This window comes from Aplysia californica, unplaced genomic scaffold (genome assembly GCF_000002075.1).
Source record: "Aplysia californica isolate F4 #8 unplaced genomic scaffold, AplCal3.0 scaffold00460, whole genome shotgun sequence".
NCBI classification, from domain to species: Eukaryota; Metazoa; Mollusca; class Gastropoda; order Aplysiida; family Aplysiidae; genus Aplysia; species Aplysia californica.
Window position 1 is genome coordinate 112,536 of NW_004797730.1, and position 19,362 is coordinate 131,897.

Genomic DNA, 19,362 nt, shown 5'->3' on the forward strand with positions numbered 1-19,362 from the left:
CAACGAAAAAGTATAAGGTGTGTCCCGCGCGCTCAAATGACTTTATGCAGTTGCGAGCGCCGTAAAACCCTATACTAAACAAACAAACAATAGATTTACCAGAGAGTATTTTAGTGTCTCTGGATTTACACTAAAAGGAGATAACTCATGGTTTACTATTTACTTAGAACAAGGAGGTTTATTTAAGCTCCTTGACTTAGAACCAGATCTTCTTGGGCCTACTGCTTGAACTGGGTTAGGCCAATACGCTACACTTTGCACTAGACCTAGAATCTAGATCTATGCACTTTGCTGTGGCTGCTGGCTAAAGGCCCTACTGGCTTCCAAGAACTTCAACTTGTCAGGAAGGAAGCCTTTTATCTTGTCTGTGTATTGTGTATAAAATCAAAATACAGCAACATCCAAGAGACGAGTCGAGTCTATTTTTTGAGAAATAATATTAAAACGATGCCATATTAAAATGTGAGTAGATCTAGATCTAGATCTAGATCTAGTAGGCTTAGACTAGATCTAGATCTAGGCGATTTTGTAGTTTCGTTCGTTAAAGTCAAGAGTAGGGGGGTTTCAGCTGATCTAGATCTAGATCTAGATCTAGATTTAGATAGTAATACATCTAGAATCGGTGATCTTGTAGCTCCGTTCGTTAAAGTCCACGATCCATTTGTTTACATCCAGAGAAGTTCTCATGAAGTCTTGATGTCTTGATGACCAAATAGGCTACACAACGAGCAGGGATGCAACCTAAAGTTGCAAAACATCAAATTAGGATAAAATTCAGGGGGGTGGTTACTTCTGGTTCTAAATCGTTGCTTTTCGATGTGCCTGCCGTTATGATGTTTGATGCCCAGCGAGCGAGAGATATCATATATACCTCTATATTAATATAGCAAACCTAATTGCGAAGTATCAAGTTGTGGTTAAATTCAGGGTGGCAGCCCCCCTGAACCCCCGCCCACATTACTTTTTCTCTATATCAATGTCAGTTGCTGAAGTGGTAAGTCATAACACTACCTTTTTTTCCCCTTTCTATGCTTTGCATCTGATTTTGAAAGCTCCTCTCTGTAGGCAGTGTCAACCAGTTATCTCTGTCTTTACATACTCAACTCCTTAAAAACACCTCGCCAGACCTGTTACTCACCCTGACGATTTGCTCGGGATCTGATTTTTCCCCCCAAATCTCAGGCATCCCGATTTTCCTCAATGTCAACCCGATTTTTTCGTTCAGTCTGTTGCACAAGATTTTTCTAAAAACTTACTCTGCCTTCTTCTCTGTCGTGGGAAGCACCCATTAAACTTACCTCTTGTCAGTGGAACTCGGAGCACTATTTTCTTAAATATATATTGATGGTGCATTTAGTAGTTGAAGCCCCAAGTTGTGTTGGAACTTTTGCTCGCACGTGTTATTTCAAGTACAATGAAAGTAGTATTGATTTGGTATTCCGACTTACGGGACATTGTCAAGATCTACTTGAGTTTTTGTTTCCACCCAGAATTCTCCGATGATGACCTGATAACTATTTTGAATGCGACATAATACAAAAATGATTATTCGTTGTTCTGCTGTTACTTTCAAAACTAGCATTGTCCGAGCTCTGGTTAGACGGGCCAGTCGTCATGATCCAAAAGGTAAAGTTGTTTCAGTTGCGCGTTCGCATCACATGACATGACTTCGGTGTGTGAGTAGCACGTGTGTCGGGGACCGTCCGTTGACAGGGTCAGCTAAAGTTCATGCATGCTGGTTGAAGTTTAAGTGTCTTTCTGCACTTATTGGAGGGGGGTGTTAGACACTTATACTAGAAATATTCTTGATGTGATACTTCAGGATTTAAAAAAAAAATGATAACACACACACACAGACACACAGGGCGTATAAATGGTATATTATATATAAATTATGGACACCCCAGGAACATTTTATAGTCAGCTTGGCAGTTACCTTGATGATTTGTTGTTGATCCCAATTTTTTCACCAAATCCCAGTTTTTTTTCACCAAATCCTGATTTTTTCCCAGTGAGATCCTGATTTTTAGATTTCATGAGAGTGGCAGGTCTGCCTCACTTTTCGAAATACGTGTAGGCGTACGTTGCGTTTACAATTGTAAATCTGATGATTGGGGAAAAGTGTACAATGACTATTGTCCACAGTCTGGCCACAAAGTGTGCTATTAATACTATTGTTTTGTATTTGCTGCTGGGCTGGGGATTATATGGTGGAAGATAAAGAAAAATTCGACCTAATCATTACGAAAGCCAGCAAGATCTATGGATATGATTTTACTAGAATTGATGAAATGTAACACCACAAATATAAAAAAGATAAAAAAGCATTATAAACGACCCATCTCACCCACTTTCCACGGAAATTGTCAGATCACGCAGTGGAAGATATGTACTTCTAAAAACAAAGAAAGAAAGATATAAAAGAAGTTTTTTACCTTCTAGCATAGGCTATTGTTATTAGAATAAGCATCAGTGTGTATTGCTCTTTTGAGTATGTATCTCTATATATATAACTTTAAAGGTCATGTAATGAAATTCCTGCATGTGGTTGAATGATGCATCTGATGTGACATGTACATTTTGTCAGCTTCTTTTCTCTTCTTTGAATTTTATTGAGAGTAATGTATAATTTAAATTTTTATGTATACCTGCATGTGTTTATACGGTCCTGTACAGCCAAGAAAAATTTTCCTCTGGGGTAATAAAGTATTATCTTATTTTATCTCATCTTATAAGGTAAATGTTATTTTTATTGATGTGTGTACATTTCTTTTACATTTTAACAGAAATTGACTGTTGTTGACCACAAGGCTCCAATTTCTTAAAATGGAGACTGACTACCCTCATGCTGCAGAAGAAGAATTTGAATGTGCTATATGTATGGATAGTTACAGTGAGCCACATGTGTTACATCCCTGCCGACACAGGTAAAAGTTGTCTTGTACAAAGTTCAAGCTTCAGTACATGAGAAGTTCATAGTTCTTTGAAAAGGGACTCGCTTGTGATTCCTACTGCTTTTGATTTCCAATGATCTGATTTTGCTGCCACTGATGATTAAATTGCAGCTGTCCCAATTATTCTGATGATTCAAGATGATTTGACAATACAACCCTTAGATAGTTTCTTGTTCATTTTTCTTCACATACATGTACTTGTACATGATATCTTTCTTGGCTATGAGGTGAAGAATATGTCTTTAAATACATAATGTATAAAGTCCATTTGATTGAATAATTGGTCTCTATGCTCAGATTTGTATATGGTCTAATTTTCCTCAACATTGTGATTGTGCAGTAGATTTATTCTAGCCATAAACTTTAGAGAGGTTTTTTTTAGTTTTGAGGGGGGGGTACCGGAAAGGGCTACAGGTTCAAGCAGTTCTGCAACTGAAGTCTATCGTAGCTGTTGTGAGATATCGTTGGTGTCGCAAGCAATCCACTTAATAAGTCCATTTGGGTACTATTTAGTCTAAGACAAAAACTAGTTTTTTCTGTGTTATTCCTGTCATGAATCATGAAAAACAAGAAAATTGTAACCCTTGACTGTAGCATAAACTTCATTTTGGTGATGTTGAAAGGTGCATCTTTTATGGAGCTTTGAGGGGATGTAAAAATTGAAAATCCTCAAATTTTGGATTGAAGTGGATTGCCTGTGACGGTGATGATACTATGTTGATTTAATGCCACTTTCAACACATTGGAATTATAATTTTAAGGACAAAACCTCAGTCCATCGAATGGTGGAAAGCACTCAGGAGTGAGCACTCCTTAATCGTCAATGTTGGAGAGTACCCCATTAGAGAATGGAACCAGGTTCATCCTCTTCACTGGCAGGCACGATATCAACTGAGTTGAGAACAAGTCCATAGGAAACCATTAATAATTGGTCGCTTTTAAGGACTAGCGGGCTAACCCAGATTTCTGGGATTTCCAGAAATCTTGACCTACACCAAAAGTGGACATTACCCTACCTATAGGAGAAGTTTGGTTTCATTGGTGTGTATAATTGATTGGTTATAGAGAAAACTCTCCTTGTCTTTTAAAGAAACTGAAAAAGGGGCAAAATCTTTACCTTCGATTTCTCAAAACAGCAGTTTTCGGGATAACCCCTTTATGCTTCAAAGCGGCCAATAATAATATGATAATGGTTGCATTTATGTAGCTCCTATCCACGCTCTACGACATGCTCTATGCACTTTACAGCCGTTTTTACCCCAGAAGACCCAAGAACAGTCAGAAAAATTATAGCTTCCTGGGAAGCATTCAGTGCAAACTTTGGGTTGCATGTACTAAAACATCAACAAACTGACAGGATCTTTCACTGTCTACAGCTGGATATCCATTCCCATCAAAGTGAAGTCGAAAAAATTCGAGTAAAGTGCCTTCACCATGGACACCACATCTGGTCCCTGATGGGATTCAAACCCATGATCTAGTAGTTGCGAGTCCAAAAGCCTAACCACTAGGCCACCAATGCTTTGACAACATATTTGATTTCCGTAATTTTTCTTCTTTCTTTTATCCTGAACCAGCTTTTGCCTTGCATGTATTCAACGGTTACAAGCAGAGAAAACAGTTACTAAATGCCCCAAGTGTCGATCTGTAGTTCAGCGCTGTGATCCTGACGCAGAAATAAATGAAAGACTCTCCTGTCGCCTGCTTCAGTGTGGGGATTGCAAGATGGATGTATGTCATTTTTCATTTTTGCCTCTGAACATTATCCACTGCATACAACAATATTAGACAAATCTATTTGAAATTTACTTGGTTGTCTTGCTAAAAGAATGCAAGTGTAGGGTTAATGATTTCTCCATAAATCGTGCCTGGTTGACCAAAATCTACCTGATGGTCTATCATTAGAATACGATCTGTCATAAGGCCTGTGCAGGGCAATTTTATACTTTAGGCCTACTCCCACACCCTAATGCATTACTTTCAAGAAGTTGGGGGAGCCAGCCCCCCCCCCCCTCAATTGGGCAATTTAAAAAACTCTAAACGTTTTTTTTTTCAATTTCAAAGGCAAAGGCAAAAAAAATGTAAATTTTCAGTTTCCAAAGACACTCAAGCCGTAGAAGTTACCAAACTTTGGGGGCCATTTTCTTGCTAATTTTGCTTCTGACAGAAGTGACAATGAGATCCCCACCCGCTTAAATCACAGATATCTAGACATCTGTTCAAGATAGTTGGGTTGTTTTTTTTTTCGTCAAAATCAAGACAAATAAATAAGCTTTAAGATGGTGCCAGTGACTCTATATGTCCAAAAACTGATAAGCACCTGATTCCACGGTGCACACACAGGCATAAACGCACACGCACATGCACACATGCGCAAACACACACACGAACATATATATAGGCCTATTAGTCTTATCTGACATCATATTTTACTGTCAGGCTCCACTGAATAATGACAATAGTAGGTTTCTGTTAGCGTGACATTTCTTTGCGCAATATGCCTGCATACTTTGCTAACCCAAATTTCAGTTTAGAATTTTTTTGTTTCTGTTTTATTTTTCCCAGGTTTTGGCCCTGTACATGAAGCAACACAGAATGATTTGCCCCTCGGCAAAAACTCAACAGGAACTAGCCAGAGTTTCACAGGCTGGAGCAAGCAGGTAAATGCACTGAACTTTTAATAAAAGAATTCATCATCATTGCCTCTCTCACCCTGCACCAGGGTATAGGCCACGGACAAACACTTTCCACCTTTCTCTATCCTGGGCTAGCCTCTTGATGTTATTCCATGTCTTCCCACTTTTCTGTTCATCAATTTCTGTGATTCTTCTCCAGGTTCCACGCGGTTTTCCCCTTGATCTCGTACCCTGTGGATTCCAATCTAAAACTCTATTTGTTATGCTGCTGCCTGACTTCCTGAGAGTGTGTCCAATCCGTCGCCACCACCTTCTTCCTACCTCATAAAAGAATTAGTCGCTATATGTATATGTTTAAAAACATTAGTGATTTGTTGATTTGTTGGACACGGCTGTCTAAATCGCCCCAAAACCGCCAGTTTAGTTATCGAGCAAGGGCTTCCCGCCGACCACTCCGAGATGGTAATAAATCAGCCGTCAGCCATGCAAGGTACCGTGGCAGCAGCGACACTCCTGGCATGCCTCTGCTGGGTCTAGGAAACTTGATTCCAGTCATTTTCGATTAATTTGATCCTCAATATCTCCCGGTCTAAAGATGCGATGTCTCTATGTGGGGTCTCATTTTAAAGGGCTGCTTCAACCCAACAAGACGATATAATTTTCTCTGGTGTGCGTTCACTCACTAGTGTTGATCCTGGTGGCTGAGAAGTGCTCTCCGTCCTTTATTACTTTTAAAGCAACTTTCATCTATTTATTTTTATTTGAAGTTATTTTTCTCAGTAATTTCACCTACAATTAAACTTTTTTTACTTGATTACTTTTGGGAAAAGAGTACTGAGTTACATGTGAAAGTGAGAACATTGTACGTATTCTGTGTGATTCATAGTGATCAATTTTATGTAGACCTTGGAGTGTGAAAGTACCCCAAGCTTTGTTCGCTTTGTTTGGATTTCTGCTGCTATTTTGCTGTGGAGTATTGATAACATTAATATTCATATTGGAGTGCCATGATGAAGCGTCCCATGTTCGGTATATTCATGAACTTCGTAGAGAATGTGGTGGTAGAAGTCTGTCAAGTACAAATGCATTGACTTTGCACATGATATCTTGTTGGTATTTGGCGTTACGATAGCAGTTGATGAATGGAGTAACATTCACTGACGATATGTTATGCCTGTACCAACAAGATAAAGCGCAGTATACTAGTGGGACACATTCATACGAGGGAACTATAGTAAGGCAAGAAAAGCAGCTGAAACCTCCTTAAATTTGTGGACAGCTTTCGGTCTGATTCACGTGCGAGTGACTGTTCGATATGCACACACTATCATCGCAACTCAATGGGGAGCAAGAAAATTCCAGTAGAATTAGTAGCAGCAAAAACATCGGAAACTACAGAGACAACACGTTCACCACATACATTTGAAGACTCGACAAACGTAGCAAGCAACTCAACTGCAGAGCCATCTACACACAGAGAGGACAATACTAGGCATGAAGAAAGACAGGACAAAGGCATCGCATCTCTCGACACTAGCGCTGCCTCATCAACCACAGGCCATAGTGAGGTTGAGCTTTAAGTCTCCCCTATTGCTATATCCACGCTATCCAAACCTACACAGCTAATGGTAGACAGCAGCACTTCAAGTCTCCCTATTGCTACATCCACGCCATCCAAACCTACACAGCTAATGGTAGACAGCAGCACTTCAAGTCTCCCTATTGCTACATCCACGCCATCCAAACCTACACAGCTAATGGTAGACAGCAGCACTTCAAGTCTCCCTATTGCTACATCCACGCCATCCAAACCTACACAGCTAATGGTAGACAGCAGCACTTCTCCAGCATTTAACTCTTTGCCGCCTCACCTCGCCGAACGGCGATTTTTACCACCCACTTTCTTTGGATTTTCTCCAAAATGCCTTTGCCTTTGATGGCAAGAGTTTTTACTATATGAGCCTTGTGGCAGCAAAGTGTTAGACACGACAGGCTCTTCTCTCAGTCTCTAGGGATCTTGCGGACTGACGAATTTCTTCAGTTTCATGGGTAGGCCTACATATATGTACTTGTGTAAATGAGACTCCAATTGTCTGTGATTCTATATTCAAGCTTCAATATCTTTGCTTTGAAGAATCGTACAACGATGCCACCATGTGAGTGTTTCCTTTTTCCTATTTTTATCATGCTACCTTCATTTTATCAAAATCAACAGATAAAATCAGGTTCTATTTTTACTGAAAACATCAGACCCCTTAACAACTGTTCATAATTACTATACAGTATCCGTATGTCTGTAACAGTACCCAATACAGTTTCACGATCGATTCTACGTGCCCACACTGTCTGTATTGATCGTTCAGTGTGTGTGATTTTCTGTGAGATCACTATAACAGTTTTTGTTTACTGCCTCAGTTTATACACTTAAAAAACGAAGTGTGATAAGAAAACAACTGTAACTGGGCATTGGCAGAGAACCGGTGGCGCTGACCCAGTGACCGGGGTCACAGAGTATGAGGTTATGGGGAATGCCGCGAGCTGGCGTTTTGACTAAGTTCGTAGTCGGTAACAGCCGTGTAGAGATTATATTTAGTTTGACCTCTCATACTTCAGTGTGTAAGATGACCATTGTTGGTTGGGTATGAAGGCCCGTTCTGGCTTTTAACGGCATCTTAATCCTTTCACAGAAGCATTTCAGTGCGGCTCATGCACTGCTTATTGACAGCGTAAAAGCGTTGCTCATTCCACAGAATAGTGACCCTTTGTGGCGTGTTGTATTATACAGTGAAACACTGATATAAAGAACAGGTGCGGGCAGTAGAAATAGTTCTTTACTTCAGTAGTTCTTTACTTCTGTCAACACACACACACACAAACATATTTTTTCTCACATTGTCCTTTTCAGTCATAGTAATAGGAATGGTGTCCATGGTACATGTTCAGTAACTTATTTCTTCTCAAGAGAAGGAAAAAAGAAAATTGTGGATGTTTGCTGCTTCTCCCTTTCTCCTACGTCCATGACAAACTTTTGCACGTCCCCAAGAACATAAAATTGCTCCCCCCCACCCCCCCTCGGAGTTCCCCATTTACTATGAAATAGTTTCTGAATTTCTCCACTCTTTGTTTTGCCTTCGCGAAGCTCACTGTCACAGTTATCTGCCCTTGGTCTTCACTGTACGTTTGATGATGCTTCTTCTTTCCTATCGAACATCTATCGTCCTTATCTCCCCTTTTTCTTTTTTATGTTTGTTACGGTACTCTCTTGTAACACCTCTAATCTTCTGACGCTCATATGACCTTATGCAGTTGCGAGCACGGTAAAACCTCTACTAAAACAACGAAGCTTCCTTCACTTGCTCCGTACTTTCAGCATTGGAAAGCACTGCTGATGTTTGCACACTAGTGTGTCAAAGTCTAATTTAGCAGACTCTCGTGGCAGTAGGGAAAATCTGGGTTCGGCCAACTCGTAGAGATGGGCTGGTTCGTTACTTCAGTTGTAAATAAAAAGGAAAAAGACTTGTTGGGCAAGAAAATTTGTTTATTTCAGCCGTAAGTTCATTAACGTATGTTCGCTAAATGTGTCAAAATATAAATGACCAAAGAGAGAAAAAAAAGGGGCAAAGAAATGTGTTCTTTATTTCCGTCAGTTCTTCACAAGAGAGTTCTTTATAGGTGTGCTCTACTATACATGCAAGTGCAAGTTCTGTGTTTCATTCTGAAGTATTGAATATGACACCTATGTGGCAAATTCAGTCAGAATATGGTGGAAGCAATTCCACATCATGAGAACTGTATGCTTTTCTCCATTGTCAGCCCTTCCCTATATGTAGTTTGAACCCACCCATCAGCATTGATCTTTGAATGGTATATTTTCTTATCTCAGCAGGAAGTTCTACTTATTATTCCTTTCCTTCAAATTTTGTATTGCAAATACATTGAAGGCATAACAATGATGCTGGGTATACTGTTCAAGTTCAAGATGTCTCCTGACATATTTGACAATACCTGGTCATGGAATGTAATGCTGTACATCAAGTGGTGATGTTGTTTCACTCTAGAAACCAAAAGAATGCATTAAAATAGCTTTCAAATTCAATATTGAAATAAAAACACACAGCAGTCTGGGTAAAAAAAAAAATTGGTCTTCTCTTTAAATTTAAAAGCATTTGTGACTGTTTTCTCCTCACCAGGGGTCCTGCGGTGAACAGATCAACATTTTCCTGTCCGTACTGTGGTGAAGCCAACTTACTGTGCTCTCAGCTGGTGGACCACTGCAATACACAACACTGGAACAGCAAAAAAAAAGTGGTGTGTGCTTTGTTTCTAAAGGGTTCTCTTCATGTGGTTACCTAAAAAAATACTAATGTATTAGTAAGGTAGCCTACTCCTTGTTTGTGAATTTTAAAAATTACCTTTGAGTTAGTTTTAGTAGGTTTTACGGCGCTCGCAACTGCATAAAGTCATATATATGAGGGCCAGAAGATCAGAGGTGTTACAAGAGAGTAACAAACATAAAAAAGAAGAAGGGGAGATAAGGACGATAGATGTTTGATAGGAAAGAAGAAGCAAACCACACCAGAGCACCCGCCAACCACCCACATTGCCTTTGAACAATCATGTAGACTTTTGTGTTGTTATGAAAAACAAATTAAAAGACTTAGTCTGTACCATCTCATTGTCAGAGAACTGAAAAAGATTTCAGAATCCAGTCAATCTAATTTTTTCCTATATATGTGGGGGATATTTTTTCAAACAGTCGCCATCTTTTGCTTTGTACTCTGCAGGTGTGCCCAGTCTGTGCCTCCATGCCTTGGGGTGTTTCGAACATGAAAAGTTCCAACTTTCTCCAGCACCTCAATATGCGACATAAGTTTGAGTACGAAACCTATGTGGTAAGTACATTTGTAAGAAAATGCTTTGATCTCCGGTAAAAATCTATCAGAATTAAGATCATGATAATTATTGTCCGGCTGTACTATCCTTGCCTACTTATTTTCTTCAGTTGTCGGTATTTGTGCTTACACATGTATCTCTCTAGTTTACCTCTGGATTGAACTAGGAATTGTGCGAACTTCATAATCAAACACCTTTTTGTGTCTGAACAATTTTTCTTTATAATCAAACATCTTTTTGTGACTGAAATATTTTTCTTCACAGCAAGTTTTATCATAAAGAGACTACTTTTATGAAGCTTACCTTGTATTGATTTTCACTGGGTTATTCTACAAAATGTAGTCAAAATGTCAAAGAAAAAAATAGGATTGGTTTTTTTTTTACTGTAAATGTTTTACGGCGCTCGCAACGGCTAAGGTCATATGAGCACGCGGGACACATTAAACATTTTCAGTTGGTCGGAAATTTTGAATTTTGCGCGGGTGGCGGCTGAAGCCTACTCTATAAATCGATTTTAGACCATCAAAGGATCTTTAACGTGCGCAACTCCGAGATTTTTTGCCCTTGTCCGAGAAGGCTTGGTGTAGATCTTTCCTACCAGAAGATCAGGGGTATGGCTGAAAGACAGCAGTAAGAAGGAGCCAAGGAGTAGCAGTAGATAGGCTGCAGAAAGGTCAGAAGCCCAGAGGAGGAGGCAAAGGAGGTGAGGGGGTGGGGGCAGAAAGTGAAGACGAAAGCAGACGACAGAACATTGCTGCAGAGTAGGAAAAAGGTGAAAGGAAATAATTTTAGAGAAAAATTTTTTACTGTCGCTACCCAGATTCGAACCGGGGACCTTTGAATGAGAGGCGAATACCTTAATCTCTAGGCCCAGAGATGAGTTTGTGGAAATATGAAAAAAAAATTTTTTTGGTGCTGATTGAAATGTAATAGTATACAGCTGCTTTAAATATGTATGAGGGGGCTCTCTTGGCCTAGAAGTTAAGGTGTTGGCCTCTCATTCAAAAGGTACCGGGTTCGAATCCAGGTAGCGACCGGAAATTTTTTAAATCTAAATTTGTCACCTTTCATCTCATTTCCTGCTCTCTAGCAATGTTCTGTCGTCTGCTTTCGTCTCCTCTTTCTGCCCCCACACTCTCACATCCTTTGCCCCTTCCTCTGGGCTCCTGATTCTTTCTGCAGCCTTTCTACTGCTACTCCTTGGCTTCTTCTTACTGCTGTCTTTCAGCCACACCCTTGATCTTCTGGTAGGAAAGATCTACACCTAGCTTTCTCGGACAAGGGTGAAAAATCTCGGAGGGCTCGTGCGCAAGTTGCGCACGTTAAAGATCCCTTGGTGGTTTAAAATGGATAAGAGTAGGCTTTGGCCGCCACCCGGGCAAAATTCAAAATTTCCTACCAACAGAAAATATTAGGTGTGTCCCGCGCGCTCATACGACCTTATGCAGTTGCGAGCGCCGTAAAACACTTTACAAAAACAAACAACAAAAAATGTGTACGAAGAACTTGACTAGTCATTGATGACAGATGAAAACTAAATTGTTGACGAACCTTTCTAGAGACTAAACATGCAATCAGATAGTGTTATGCTGTAACCATGTAAGTGGTCCCTAGAACATTTTTCAATACACAAAAATACACTCTTTCTGATACAAATGATGACAGTATATTTACCTGTACTACATTTACACAATTTATGTGTCATGCTGAGTCCTGGTTTAAAAAAAATTTGTGACCCACTGATCGACCTCGGCAGTAGATACAGAACAAAAATAGTTAAGTTGCGTGTTTAGAGCATAACATTATTGGCTTTCGTCTATTAGGCATAATCATGGGCTATGTCTATCTGTTTCCAGGACTTTGGACAAGACGATGATGCTATGTTGCAGGCAGCAATCCAGGCGTCAATTCAGGAGAATTAGGTGTTACATTTTTTTTGTCCATAAGATCAAACATTACATTGATAAGATTCTTTTTGGTCATAATAAAATCATATTTAAAATCTTGAGCAAAGAAGAGCTAAGGTCTGCACTTCACAAGATTATTTTCAGATCATTCCACCATTGGAACTACTAGAACTTATGTAATCTAGCATGACTGTTCAGTCTATGCTTGGAACAATTAGTCACCTTACTCACAGGCACAGCTTTTAAAAAAATGATTGTCAGGCTACTCACCTGATAATAGTGATAAGTAGAGACAAATAATTTAGTTCTGACACTTTGCAACCTTAGAATAATTTCAAAGTTTTATCTGACATTTTGGGCCATTTTGAGTTAATAAGACCATGAATTCAGAAACCCAATCTTCTAAATCCGTTATAAAAATTGTGAGAGTCGTTATAAATGCCATTTATTATTATTTTTTAAATTATTTTATATATAATCATATTCAAGAACTGCATTCGAAAAAGCTTGACATGTGCAACTCAAAATTTTTTATGTCGACTTTCTCAAAACTAGGTACTGAGCAAATCGAACTTTGTAAATCTAGGGTAGTGACTTAATACTAGCAAAAAGAGAACGATTGGTGAACATTTTGATGTTGTAAACCCTTGTGGCAGCGGCTGAATAAGTTTTTTTCTTCCTGATTGAACTACCTTAGTTGATGAGAAGAGAAAATTCTTGAAGCTTGCAACATGTTTGCTACTTTGTCTAAAGTGTTTTATTTTGTGTCTTTTTCATTTTCATGAAGGTGCTGAGGAGGACTACATCTATATTGCTGCACAGCCAGCTGTGTGTGTCATGCTCATGGGTTAGGCTAGGAGAAGTTGACACTTTGAGCTTCACATACTGTTTGGTAGTGTTTTTTTAAATTGCCGATGCGGTAAACCTACACACACTAGAGAGACCTTAATCTTTAATCTTTTTTTTAAACCACGGTATTGTGACATGATTAATTAAGAGAAAACTTTGAATTTTCACTGCTCTATTAGTCTTTTCTTAGCATTGTTTGGCAAAGTCTTTTGTCTTGACAAAAAAAAATGATGCTTTGATGCATTGATTAATTAATAAACGAGCTATATTTTTTAAAATAGGGTGAGACGTAAGTGAACAAACTATAGGAGGTAATTCAGGCTAATTGAAAAGGTAACCTATCACCATGAATAAAGACAAACAGTTAGGGGTGAATGTCTATGTAATCCTGTTTAATTTCCAAGATGTCATTTTCTCAGGGACCATCGCCTCTTTGTAACACTTGTCAATATTTTTACATTTGGGAAGTTCTCATTTTCCACTGTGAATTTTGCATGAATATATGAGACTGAATTGCAAAGGTGTGATAGATGTGAACATTCTACATGCCCTTGTATAGGTGTAGAGATGTGGTATGTGTGCAAATGCTCTGAGGGTTATGAAGGTCAGACTCAAGATTACTCCCCCCCCCCCCCCCCCCCCGGGGCGGTGCCACTGACTGAATTGTCTTTCGGCCATTCCCAAAGGGGGACATTTCTCATTCTTATGCACAGTAGAATTGTAAATGGGCTGATTCAACAATGTCATGCTCATAACTGTGCCTGAACTACAACAGGGAACTGCTGCTTTTTCTTTCCTAATCCTTACTATCATTATTTTCCTCTACTTCTTTTGTGTTTTTGTCACACTCTTGTGACCCGCTATTTCCGGGGTGCCTTGAAAGTCGAAACAGACTTCGTGCTGTTGAAGCTAGAGAGGTGAGCAGAGTAAGCCTGATTCCCTGTAAAGACTTCTCTGTTGACATCCACCCCTTGCCGCTCATATGACCTTATGCAGTTGCGAGCGCCGAAAAACCTTTCCTAAATAATAAGACTCGAGATTTATGAGCTATCTTCTGATGCCATGAAATAATTGTCGCAAAGTTTATAAGTGTGTGTAGCGGCTTTTTTTCACGCACAATCTGCACAATTTAAACCATTAAGGAATAGGGCTTTCGACCCTGCCTGTCAGAGCCAACATCGGCTCTGAGAGAGAGATGCAACATCCCAACAGAAGGACTGAGATACTCGATAAAATTTTTCTCCCCACTCGGGAATAGAACTTGGGTCTCCTGCATGCAACAGTAGTAAAGTTCCTAAATGCATCGCAGCAGACTTTGAAAAAGTTTGTTATTTCTAATTTTAAAAATAGTTGCCCACAATAGTTTGGTTAAAGTTAAATTGCAGATATTTTGCATATATCAAAGCATTCAAACATTCAGGTGGAAGCAGTGTTTTTACTTTCTGAAATGAAGATAATTAACGGGAGGAGCGATCCTCAAGGTCCATTTTCTATATTTGTTGTCTGAGATCAAATCTAAGTACACATGTAAGTTAGACATAGAAAAGTCTGTTCATAGGTACTTTTTAATTTTACATAGCTACAGCGGTTGCTATGGAAATGACCGCCATCTTGAAAATGAATAATGAATTTCAAAAAAGAAAAAAATATGAGAATTTTCCCTCGCTCGTATATAAACCTTTTCTCAATTTTGCTTACGTAATAGTTTGCCAATGGAAAAGTGTTATTTTTTTAGCAAATATCTCTGTTACATTGATGACAGCTTTACCATCTGTGTTTCTTGGAAGTTTCATGTCAAAAGGATGAAAACTGAGGAAGGAGTAGGGAAAAAACGGCAAAAAATGACATTTTGAGAAAAACGATAATTATTGTGAAAATACACTATTTGTTTGTTTTTGTAAAGTGTTTTACGGCGCTCGCAACTGCATAAGGTCATATGAGCGCGCGGGACACTCCTAATATTTTCAGTTGGTAGGAAATTTTGAATTTTGCCCGGGTGGCGGCCGAAGCCTACTCTTATCGATTTTAGACCACCAAGGGATCTTTAACGTGCGCAACTTGCACACGGGCCCTCTGAGATTTTTCGCCCTTGTCCGAGAAGGCTAGGTGTAGATCTTTCCTACCAGAAGATCAGGGGTGTGGCAGAAAGACAGCAGTAAGGAGGAGCCAAGGAGTAGCAGTAGAAAGGCTGCAGAAAGAGTCAGGAGCCCAGAGGAGGTGAGGGGGTGGGTGCAGAAAGTGGAAATGAAAGCAGACAACAGAACATTGCTAGAGAGCAAGACAGGAGGTGAAAGGAGGCAATTTTAGAGAAGAACATTTTTCGGTCGCTACCCGGATTCGAACCAGGGACCTTTGAATGAGAGGCCAACACCTTAACCTCTAGGCCACGAGAGCCCCCAAATACACTATATTTTAACAGCCCATCCTCATGTTTGCAAAGGCAATTTACAACGAGAATAAACACTTTCTCAATTGTCTCCTTGCTATAATTTTTAGACAAAAAACTGGATGATCTTTAAAATCAGCCAACCCCTCAATTTGCATAGCTTGAGCCAAAGTCGGCCAAACTGAGTGTCGCTCTTCCCATTAACAAGTTCTGTGTATTCAAAAAGAGGCAAAACAATTTTTTACAACAAGAAGAGTCTATGGGAAAGATATTTGTTAAGTAACATGACAAAACGATAACCTTGTTTCATTTTGATAATATATTGATAGAAAATGTGAGGCAGCGTGGTGAAAACAGGCGCTTGTTAAAATAATCAATGTGAAGAAAATGGCATTATTTTCCAGAGGTTTGTGGATTTTTATCGAAATTTCGTTTTTTGGCTCAACACCTTTCATGCCCATCAAAGAATACATTTCTGTGTGGATTTTACTGAGAAACGTTGATTAAATGCACAAAAAATGTAAATTTTCAGTTCCCACGGACTCCCAAGCTAATGAAATAACTAATCTTTGATAGACATTTTCTCAGTAATTTTACCTCCAAAACTGGGTGCCCCCCCCCCCCCCCTCCTTCATTTGCAAATATTTCGACTTGTGTTCAAGGTAAATGGATATTTTTTCATCTAAGGCAAGACAAGTTAACAAGCTTAAAGATGACACTAATTTAACTCTTCATGTCCAAAAATTGAGGAGAGCCCGATTCCACAGCGCTGTGACGCAAATTAAAGATGTTATATTCCAACCCTGACATATGGGATGGAACTAGTAGTATATTAGTGGTCATGTTACTTTGATTTCAAAATAATAATTATCTGAAGTTGGGAAGTCAGAGACTTTATTTTAACCTGTTCACTGCTGGGTAGACGTATGTTCTGGCATGTATTCTCCACTCATATTGTTTCATCTCGTTGACAAAAGTTTTTGTTGTTTTAGTTACAGCTTGTGATTTTGCCTATACTGAAACAATTCTCTGTGTTTAAATATTCCTTGAATTAACATTTAATCTTGTAGGTACAGATGGTGATGGAAATTTTTCAGCAGTGAAGGGGTTAAGAAAGTCAAGGTTTCACCCGAGATCTCGAAACAGTGTAGTGGAACAAGCGACTCATTTTGTTGCATAACTACATTTTGCACTCTCTCAATTTCGGAATGACACGATTGTAAAGGGGCAGATTTATCAATGTCATGCTCATACTATACTGTGCCGGAACAGCGTAGGGGGAACTGCTGCGTTTTATTTCCTCATGCCTACTATCGTCATTTTTCCTCTACTTCTTTTGTATGTTTGTCACTCTCTTGTGAACAGCTATTTCCGGGTTGCCTTGATAGTCGAAGCAGGCTTTGTGCTGTTGAGGCTAGAGAGGTGAGCAAAGTAAGCCTGATTCCCTGTTTAGACTTCTCTGTTGACATCCACTGCTAGGCGCTCATATGACCTTATGCAGTTGCGAGCGCTGTAAAACCTTACTAAAACAAGTATAAGAAAGTCATACCTGCATGTCTTTGTCTTGCCTATTATAACATTCCCACCTCAAAGTATAAGTAAATTGATTGAATCTTCTGACCCTGACCATCAATGATTTATTTATAGAGGCACCAGCCATCCATGTCCAGGTGCTGTTTTAGCCTAGGATTGAATCTCCATTTGACTGGAGAATGTCATCATGCATGATGTTGATGATCATGTGGTGCTGATTTGACCAATTTTTAAAACGTTTGTCTTGATATGAAAGCTTACTCTACTGAACTGTGTTTGTTTGTCCTTTTGAACGGTTCACCATCCCTTGAATTGGTGACCTGTGTGAACATTTCTTTTCTCTGGGATTATTTTTTGGTTTTGATTTTCAGTGGTGTAAGCCATATTTTGAAATGTGCTATAGCGAACACTTGGATTCAACGGAATTGAAGGTCAGGCCTGATGATTTCTTTGAATCCGAGTTCCACTGTATTAATGTATAAACATACCCACAACTTATTGAAGCCTTTCGATGTCTAAGAAAGGAATGCATGGCAAGGGTGGAACTATTCTTCTTATTATATTACTACTATTACATGTCATGTACTTGAGAGCCTACAACACCAAGCACTCAGGCTATAAAGGAAGAGGAAGGCCACGCAAAAGGTGGATCGAGGGTGTCAAGGATACCCTAAGAAAACATAACATCACAACTGAAAGAGCTGCGGAGCTCGCCTACAATAGAAAACTGCATCTCCCCTCGACGCTTAACGGCAACAGAGGATGAAAAAGTAAAAAGTAAAGTAAAGTAAGTACATGTCATGTACAGAAGAGTGTCATTTGATGTTAGTGGCGAGGCAGCTATGATGAGAGTTAATGGGTTTGTGAGGGTTATTGATCAAAACTTTCATTGTCCATGTTTGAGCAGATGTAGACAACATTGATTCCACTCTCATTTACATCTCTATCATGCATCTCTGGAGCCATTTCCTTTACAAAAGATGTAGGGCCTGTTGATAAGATGGATATGATGCCAACGAGACCATTTTTTGTCTTTTTGGGACGGAAATAGGAAAAGTATTGACTTACTAATAATTTCAGATGACTTCATGTTCCAGTGTCTGAATGCAAAGCTGTGAATGTAGGCCGAAGTGCACCCCTCCCAACAATTCAAAGATTTTCTTGTCAGACTCATTAGAAATCTTTGACTTCATCCATATCTTGTTTGTCTATGAAACTATATTTTTGTCTAATTCTATTCCACCATTTTTATTAGATGCAGTCTCATTTTGACATTTTGTATCCTAAGATGTAAATGTATTGCTGAAATAAAGTCTTGTTTCTTTTGAATTTCTTGTGACATTGATTTGTGAGGATTTTCATGCATTTAGCTTTGTGGCTTGTCTTGATTCATTGTTAACTATCCCTCTCCCCTTCTTTCCTGTTCTGTGATACACTAGTCTTATCAATGTGTTTCTCTTTACTCAAACTCAACTCATAGCTGATCAAATCATTTTCATGACCTGCAGTATGGCATCCATTATGAACACAATTGATGGCACTCAATTCATTTTGACAGAAACAAATCGAACGGAGTGCATGCCATTTACTGTTGTTGAAGTTTATCACTATACCGTACAAGATATAGTGTATGTCATTTCAAAGAAAGAGCACTTCATCCCCTCAACAAGACACCGATTTGAGAGGAATCATTCCAGTAAAGCTAGGACCCAACTCAAATTCAGTCTTCCCTTTGCCATAGTGCAAGTACAAGTTAACTCTTTATCTCCGCCAAGCCGCTCCCAGTGGCTCACAGTTGGAACCACTGTGCCGGTGAGCAGCTGACAGTGGCTCGGGCACATTCCTTTACGACGACTTGGATATCAAATTACTTGTCGGCAACTGCGGAAAACAGATCTTTTTTTTTATTAGGAGTTCATTGGTTAGATGAAGAACTATCAAAATTGGTTGACTTGTTTTGATTTAATGACCCATTAAGTGATGTTTTTGTCATTTTTAGATTGAGTACAGTACGTGCCGGCTTTAAGCACGCTTAAGCTTTCTCCCGACGACCGTGCTTATAGCCGGCGCGGACTGTACCAAAAAAGGGACCTGGCCTAGTGGGTTCACCCTCCGCGGAGATAAAGAGTTAAACAACCGCACCACCCACAACAGTTGGCATGCATTCTACGCAGCTTGTAAAACTCATTAAACAAAACACTGGG

At 39.4% G+C, this 19,362-nt stretch overlaps 1 protein-coding gene across 1 annotated transcript; it reads left to right on the forward strand.

The window, feature by feature from the left end:
• The first annotated feature begins 241 nt into the window (after nucleotides 1-241).
• Nucleotides 242-13,467, forward strand: LOC101849635 (E3 ubiquitin-protein ligase RNF166). Its single transcript, XM_005105236.3, has 8 exons — nucleotides 242-462; nucleotides 2,787-2,927; nucleotides 4,532-4,685; nucleotides 5,520-5,614; nucleotides 9,781-9,898; nucleotides 10,375-10,482; nucleotides 12,340-12,405; nucleotides 13,178-13,467. The coding sequence occupies exons 2-7, from the start codon at nucleotides 2,827-2,829 to the stop codon at nucleotides 12,403-12,405; spliced, it is 642 nt and encodes a 213-aa protein (XP_005105293.1). The 5' UTR covers nucleotides 242-462; nucleotides 2,787-2,826; the 3' UTR covers nucleotides 13,178-13,467.
• Nucleotides 13,468-19,362: the final 5,895 nt, after the last annotated feature.